We start from the raw sequence: 8,285 nt of genomic DNA, 5'->3' as shown, positions 1-8,285 counted from the left end.
GGAAATAGAGATAGAGAAGAAAAGAAAAATTGATGGAGAAATAGAAGAAGAGGGAGGTAAGAGAGAACATGGGAGAGAAAATATTTGTCAATTAATCATTGCTGAAAAATGCAAATATAATATCTATGTGTAGACTCGTAAAATCTAATTTTAAGTTAAATATAACCAAATAATCATTAATAATCCTAAGAGATAAACAAAACCATAGAATATTCAAATATTTTAAATTATCCTAATAGATAAATATATAATTCAAACTTCTTATTTTGTTCCCACTACCATCTCTAATAAAATTACTCTCAAGCTATAGATATTAGATTTCCCTAAAATTCTCCTTTATCAAAGTTTAGCATTAGCAAACGAGAAATGCAGCTAAGCAGCCAATGGCTGAAACAAGCCTCTCAGTCCCAACAATTAATTTATTTTGGGCGATAAAAATACGCCATTAATTAGAGTTCTCTTCTCTCTAAAGAAAATGGAAATGGTGCTTCTTAATTTTATCACTTTTTCATTGAAGTGCAATCCTGTATTTTCAGTTTTTTGGGGAGGCTGAATTAAGTACACCTTAAAATATTGTCACCCCATTGCCATTGCCGATCCATGTAAAATGCAACATATAGATTTAAAGAATTATTATTAAGCTATAGTAAGGTAGATAAAATACATGCTTTTAACATCGTTGAGTACTTTATAAGCTTCATTTCGAAAACAACAACCGAGATTTGCTTTCTCTAGTATTAAGTTTGAAAGCAACAAGCAGTGCTTGTACAGTTCTTTAGCCATGGCTCTTACATTGAATTATTGAAGTATTTGATGAAGAAAGAGATAGTATAGGAACATCAAATGAAGGCTTATACTGGATATGATCAATAGAAGACAGTTACACAAAGGCAATCAACATCTTTTCGGGATGACAAGGTTGACTTCCGTTTGCCAACTTTCGCCTCCATCACCGTGTGCATAAGGGCATGGCCTAGGGTTGTCTTTGTCTCGAAGCAACCGGTTCCACTCTGCTTTCGAGTCTCGAGTTGAGAAAACAGTCCAACTACCAGTGGCATTCTCATACCTACTATGTGTGATGCGATTGAACTCCTTCACATCCCAATTCTTGTTTATATCATCGGGGTCAATATCGATGGTGAAGATATCTCCGTAAGGCCTCACGGAGTGCAAGAAGAGAGGTAAAGAGATGGGATCGACAGACACTCCAGCAAGATCGGATGTCACAACTATGCTCTTCCTGTCCGGACTAAAAAATGGATGGTTCACATGCCCTGTAAGATCACTCCCACTTCCCGTCACTCTTACGACCACTGATGGATCGTTCACCTTTACTAGATATATCGCAAAATATCCTGGATCAAGTCCGTTATCGCTTTTTGGTGCATCTTCAGGCTTATCGCGGGTTGACGAGAATACTATCCAGTCTCCCGTTGGCGACCATTGGCAATGTGTGTCAGTCCAAGACCCATTTGTTAGCCTTGTTATTTTGCCATGCCCATATTCCCCTACTTGTGCGTCCTCCATTATGTATAGATTCTTGTATCTTTTATCCCCTCTTGTAGATCGATAAACTAATTTTGTCCCTAATTAAATCCATAGTTCGTACAAATTAATGTAGCAAACTATAATATTATGTCTTTTGCAATGAAAACTATTATTGTCATGTTTGGTAGCATGTATTGTATAAGGTGTATTGTATTGTGTTGTATTGTCATAATACAATATAGTGTCTAGTGTCATGACGTATTGTACAATGGGTCTAAATGTAAAATTTTTAAAATTTTGGGCCAAAATGTAATTTTGAAAAAAAAATTTGGGTCACAATATAATTTTTAAAAATTTGGGGTTAAAATATAATTTTTTAAAATATTGAGAGGTGAAAATATAATTTTTAAAAAATATAAGGATCCCGACATACGTAAAAAATGAGTCGTATTCAATAATACGACATATACCGCATTAATTTACCATCCGTATTAACTTATAATATACGATGATCGCACCAAATATTATATTACCACCTATATTATTATATAATATGGTGCTTTAATACAGTCAAATAAACATACCCTATATGTTATGAACAATTAATCCTTAGTCGCAAACTCGCTAATGGATTGGTAAATAAATTCACTTATAAGGATTGAATCGAACTTGAAGTGGGACTCATCATTCAGTTGACAAACTATCTAAAATACTTACTGGATAAACTGAGTCCTCATTCTTTGTTAAGGATTATATGGACATTCTAATTTTATATTACCGACAGCAATAAAGTTATTAAAGAAAACCCAAAAAAGACCGCATAAAATGTATAGAGACTCATCTTAATGTATGACCATGTTCTCTTTTGGCCATGATATTATTTCTTATGATAAATAAGACTTAGAAAAGAGAGAAAACAGCAAGCCTTTCAACCGATCTCTGTATTTTCTATAACCCTCTAATTAATAATCTTACAACCCTCTAATTAATAATCTTACAACCCTCTAATTAATAATCTTAAAACCGGCGCTTTACCTTTTCTAAAGAAAACCTAGGGCGATAGTGTATTCCTTTACGGAAGGCAATAATCATCGTAATTAGACTCCACAATTTAACACTTTTGAACAACATATACATAAAGTGAAGTATATATGTGTGTCTAGGGCCCGTTCGTTTCGCTCATTCAAATTAAGATTTGAGTTTAAAAATAAATTTATATAAGAGAAAACATCGCACCAGAAAATGTTGAATTTAAATTTTTATGAGAAAAAAATACTATAACACGAGTCGTGATTCGAACGGTGAAATGAACGAAGCCATAGTACCATAGTGTCATAGTGCTCTATAATAATTGGTATTTGGAAATTAGGAAGCAGATGGAACAAGTAAAGGCGGTACCTTCTCGATTGGTGGATGGGAAGGCGCTATTGCATGAAAAGCCATTACTGGAAGGTCTTGTGAGGTCTATACGTTGCTGATTTCCACTCGTCACGTCGAGGATGGCGCATATCTGCAATTCTTTGTCAGCACTGAAAGAAGGTCCCACGCATACATACAGCGTATCTTTCTGTGGATCTTGGTTCCAAACTGGCGCAAACATGTTGTCATATTTCATCTGCATAAAGAAAGAAAATTAATGTCATCAACTATATATATATTCATACATGAATGATGAATACAATTGAGTTTCAATACAATATACAATAATTAGCCTTTGTTATATATACCGTGTAAACACGATTCGGTCCATTATTATCGACTACCCATAGAGATTTGAACTCATTGTCAACGAAGGCAAGCTTGGAGCCGTCGTTGGAAAATGTCGGAAACACTCCCGACACCCTAAACAGTCCTATATCCTGATGCGGAGAGCGGAGTTGGTGGAACCGTTTTGGTATATCGTCTTCACTCTGTCACAAAAAATCTTTTGAGAGTACTAACGTAGTTGGGATGCTATACATAATTCTTATCATTCATATAAAAAAAAAAAAAAAAAAAAAAAGCGCAAGCTACCAAACGAGTTTAAAGTGTTTCTTACCTTAAGGTGTTCGATCTTGCAACGGTGGTAACCGATGCGCTTATTCCCACCAATGTCTATCACAAAGGGGTTGAAATGGTCGGCCTTTGGCCTAATTTTTCGAGTGAGATGTATGGACTTTTGTGGTTGAGTCGAATCAAAAATCTCAATGTGTCGATATTGTGCTTCTTCAAGGAGGACATCAGTCAACTTCGATTTCTTACGAATAGTTGCGACTACTACTGTGGTGTCGTTGATGGCTGCCGGAGTTATCGCATCAATTCCCTTCGGTGTAACAAGAGAATATGTTAGACCATCACTAATATCAGCTTGGTACACGCCCCAAAACCCCTCATCCTTGCGGTGGAAAAATATTACATCCTCATCTCCCCATGTTGGCCACCCACCGTTCCTTATAACTAAATTCCGGTCAAAGGGCTCCTCTACATTCATCACAAAAATGTTAGTCTTTAGATCCTCGATCTCGCCATCCCATTGATGTTTCTTTCTTTCGAATGACGCCACCGCTATCTTCTTTCCACACGGTGACACGGAAGGGCTTAAATCAGCTTCCCCTGTTGATCGATGTGAAATTTATAAAATTAAATCAGCCCAATATATATCTCTATGTTTATGATTTTTCTCGAGTAAACTGAAAAGAGAGAATAGCTGATATCAAGTGCAACTAGCGACGGGATTCTCTACCATATTCCGGAATCAAAACTATATTAAGTAAAAGAAAAATACAAATTTATTGTATATGAAAAGAAGAATCCAGATCAAATTCATGATCAAAAGAAATCGTTAAAAAAAAAAAAAAACTAAGGAAGGAATTAGCTGGGAACCTAATGGGGTGAGGCGGTCGGTTTTCCCGGTCTTAAGATTGGTTCTATAAACGGCAGTCCAGGGCTGACGACGACGAACGGCGGGTTCCTTAGTGGAGACATAGATGAGATAATCACCGGCGAAGCAACCGCTGTCTTCCATACGAACACCATTGAAGGATCTTGTGCCGAAAACATCGGCCAAACTGAAGACTTTCGGCACTGTGTCATCATTGAAGCGGAGAGCTATGTGAAGCGTTTCAAGGTTGTCTCGTTCGGAGACAAAAATCAAGCCGGAGAGATGACCGGAATCCACATCGGCCGCTTTGTAAATGCGCTGCGAAGCCAATTCTGGACGCTTGAGGATTGTCTTCAGAGCCGCGGGTGGGATGACTTTGGCGTTGTAATTGTAAGATTTTCCGTCAGTCATGTGAACCTCATGACCTTGATGATTCGATGTCGTCTGTGGAAGCTCCTGTGGGCAAGAGAATATGTCGAGCGCAACCGGTGGCCGATAGGTTGCGAAGAAGGCAATGCTTCCTCTCTTCTCTGCCATGATTTGATCTACGATTTCGTTCTTTATCAGCTGGTTAGCATAAAAGACTCCACTTTTAGATGTATATCAAAGGTCGTGGAGATGTACAGTGAGTCAACTCTCTCTCTCTCTCTATTTATTTATTTATTTATTTATTTTTTGCATATTGGTGTGAGAATTATGTAATTGAAAGAGGATGGAAAATTGGTTTGAGGCATGTGATCGCGTTTGATATAATAATGTCTTTGAGCTATCTTGGCAGCAATCCCAAGCCTTAGATAAAAGTAGAGTTAATTTATTGTCATTAGTGATAAAGACACGTGCCAAGTTGGCCTAGAAACGACAAGAGAGTTCGGTATGAGAATAGAATAGAAGCAAGAGATGAAATGGTTAATCCTGCAAATGATCGATGGGATTTACCCACAATTCGTATTGATATATAACTTTTTAAATGTCTCAAATTGGTCTCTAATATATTAATTTATTTTAATTTTGATTTTTTGTTAGTCAATTATTGAATATTTAATAGAATCGATAGAAATTAAAGACTAAAATTAAAAAAATTTAAAGTTCATGGATTAAAATAATAGAAAAACGAAATCTTATTTCCATGGAAGACGTGGTAGGAGGATTTATTGCTTTGCCTAAGGCCTGGGTCGACCTTAGGACTTTGAGTAAAATCAGCAAAGCACTTAGAGACAAGCAACAATCTGGAAAAAGAAAAGCTGTTACGGACGAACCTGCCGGGCTAAAAAAAAGGAAAAAAATGGAGCAAAACCAACCGGGAAAAGGAGACAGCGGCGGCAGACGAAGTAACACAACTAATTCCAGATGAGTTACAAGGATTACCTGTAGACTTGAAGACACTCGTGATATACGCATGACAATCCAAGGACAGCAAAGGCACGATCGAGATTCACATGCTATATGACATTATGCGCGTGGGTGTTGTCCCAAGAGGACTACTCAAGAGGGAAAGGGGAGGGGGTGAGTTGACTAACAAAAAAAAATTAAAACAATTTTAAAAATATTGAACAAGATAAAAAAAAAAAAAAAAAAAAAAGAAAGCAAAATAAATATGCAAGGACTATAGTAAAGCCAAGAGCTACGATTTATTTATTTAAAAAAAAAAAAATTTTAAAAAAATTAAAAAAAAAAAAAAAAAAAAAAAAAAAAAAATGAAAGCAAAATAAATATGCAAGGACTATAGTAAAGCCAAGAGCTACGATTTATTTATTTATTTTTTTTATAGTGGTTCAACTAAAAAGTATACGTCTACTGTTACCGAGATATCCAATCCGGTCTTTTCACTATAAAGTCGTTTACGATGGCATGACTACTCCAATTACAAGTTTGGTCGATTCCTCCTGCAGGCTCACCACACCTTTGCAAACGGTGAGCTTTAACTTGGGATGCCGGCAATCCACTATAATGCCAATTAAGAACATTGGCTAACCAAGAGACGTGTGTTTGAAAGAATACACAAAAAATAAAAATAAAAACAGAGAAACTCTTTCTTAAAAAGGATGATTACAATTCAGAACCTAATAGAGTAATGATCACTCAAGAAGATGAAAAATATTTTGCCTCAAGTGATTTTTCAAAGGAAATCTTAAAGGGAACAATTTGAGAGCAAGGAAACACTGTAAGAATTGTACTCAGTTGTGTCTTTGAGAAGAGTGCAAATGCCTCGTATTTATACCGAAAATTATCTCAAAATTTGTTTCAAAATGACTATAAAAATTTAATGCTGATACGAAGATGGAAGTCCGCTGAACACTGATAGATGCCCGTTGAAAATTGATATTTAAAATAGCCTTTTAAAAAATCTGCCTGTTACAAGGCAAAGAATGTCCGTTAAAAAGCCGGTGGACATCCATCGTTATTTGGCTGACGTCCAATGAAGAAAGGACGAATATTCATCAAAGGTCTAAAACAGACCATATTCAATTCAGACGTCTGTGGGAAAATCAATCGGATGTCCTCAAATGCGCTAACAAACCTTTTTCTTTTAAAAACCCTGTTCATCTTTGTACAAGATAAAATTTGTTCAAATATTTTTGAAACAAACCAAGATGATACAGTATATATATATATATTCACTTCAAAGAAAATCAAAGTGTGCATGTGTGTCTGTGTGTGAATATGTTTGAGGCAAAAATATTATGTTTATCATATGAATAAATCAAAGATACTCGTTACAAAATCTCTAAACACACCATGTTATTCTTCAACCAACTTCATGTAATCGTCAAAATATCCAATTTGAGCAAAAAGGAGCTTGAATAATTTTTCCTTCACTATTCTTGAGACTTAAAAATAATTCTATATAATTCACAAACTCACGAATTTATTAGAAACTTGCAATTAATTATTTGTTATCATCAAACCATAAATACGGAGCCAACAATCTCTCCTATTTAATGATGACAAACAATTGATTGTTACAGATAATATTACAAGAAGGAAATGTAAGATAAATAATAAAAATGAGAGATACAAAAATGTTTAACCATTTGTGAGCTTCTCCCCCTGTTTTCATCGCAATGGTTCACCAAAAACTACCGCTTGCTAAGAGGATAGAAGAAGTATCATAAGTATGGAATGTAGCAATCCATGTATTCTCCCCCCTTTTCTTATCAATAAAAAAGGGTCAAATAAATTGCATTTTTCATATCATCAAAACGGAGCCAAATTGGAGGTGTTAATTGGGCTGGGCCAACCATATACGGCCCGGCCTAGTCTGCTACAATGGTCAATTCGACATGGCCCGGCCCTGTACTGTTATGGGCCGGGCCGGGCCGGCACGCCAAAAGGACCTAGGCTGGGCCTTATGTTTGAGGCCCGCAGCCTAGGCACAAGCCCAAGCACGGCCTAGGCCCGCCAAGACCTAGGCACATGAAGGGCCAGGCATGGCCCGCAAAGGCCCAGGCTCGCAACATGAAATTTAAATGTGGTTTGAGGTATTTTAGGGTCAAAAGGCTGACCTATGTCGTCCGGTCAACCAACTATTTTCTTGTAATTATTCATATTATTTTAATAAAATCACATTTTTTGGGGCATATGATATTACTTTTTTTTGTCATCAATTTGAAATTATAAAAAAAATCCTAAAAAAATTGTTAATCATAAGTGAAACTCAAGTGTATTATGAAAATTAGGTTAAGATTGAGTTTTAAGGAGAATCCAGTGTAATTCGATCGTCAGGTAGCAGAGAAGTTGTAAGCCACTGGTCGACCGCCCCGGTCGACCGGCGGTCGACTGGTGCCTGCTCAATGGCTATAAATTAGACATTTAAACAGGGCCTTTAGTAAGGCCGGCCTAATAAAGTTGTAACATCCGATAAAATTAATTAGGATTAATTAGTGTAATCTGATTGTTAAGATTAATTAATTTGAGATTAATAAAAAAATTTTAGTTA

At 36.1% G+C, this 8,285-nt stretch overlaps 1 protein-coding gene across 2 annotated transcripts; it reads right to left on the bottom strand.

Moving 5' to 3' along the window:
- Positions 1 to 672: 672 nt before the first annotated feature.
- LOC21389580 lies at positions 673 to 5,028 on the bottom strand. Of its 2 annotated transcripts, XM_010088909.2 has the most exons (5): positions 4,351 to 5,028; positions 3,527 to 4,080; positions 3,216 to 3,398; positions 2,887 to 3,103; positions 673 to 1,586 (listed from the first exon to the last, which is right to left on the bottom strand). In XM_010088909.2, exons 1-5 carry the CDS (start codon positions 4,883 to 4,885, stop codon positions 895 to 897), a joined length of 2,181 nt encoding a protein of 726 aa, XP_010087211.1. In that variant the 5' UTR covers positions 4,886 to 5,028; the 3' UTR covers positions 673 to 894. The 2 variants fall into 2 exon arrangements, with proteins under 2 accessions (XP_010087211.1, XP_024019239.1); XM_024163471.1 differs by lacking the exon at positions 3,216 to 3,398.
- Between the last annotated feature and the right edge of the window lie 3,257 nt (positions 5,029 to 8,285).

Source organism: Morus notabilis, unplaced genomic scaffold (genome assembly GCF_000414095.1).
Source record: "Morus notabilis unplaced genomic scaffold, ASM41409v2 Scaffold401, whole genome shotgun sequence".
Classification (NCBI taxonomy): Eukaryota; Viridiplantae; Streptophyta; class Magnoliopsida; order Rosales; family Moraceae; genus Morus; species Morus notabilis.
The sequence above is the reverse complement of the archived record's forward strand: the minus strand, read 5'-3'. Positions and strand labels throughout refer to the sequence as shown.

What these genes read in the sequence shown, in the direction of transcription:
- LOC21389580 (XM_010088909.2), bottom strand. Translation starts at nt 4,885, where the DNA reads ATGGCAGAGAAGAGAGGAAGCATTGCCTTCTTCGCAACCTATCGGCCA. An exon ending in CGACCGCCTCACCCCATTAG is followed by an intron (nt 4,081 to 4,350) that starts GTTCCCAGCTAA and finishes ATCGATCAACAG; the next exon opens with GGGAAGCTGATTTAAGCCCT. An exon ending in GACCGAATCGTGTTTACACG is followed by an intron (nt 3,104 to 3,215) that starts GTATATATAACA and finishes TTCTTTATGCAG; the next exon opens with ATGAAATATGACAACATGTT.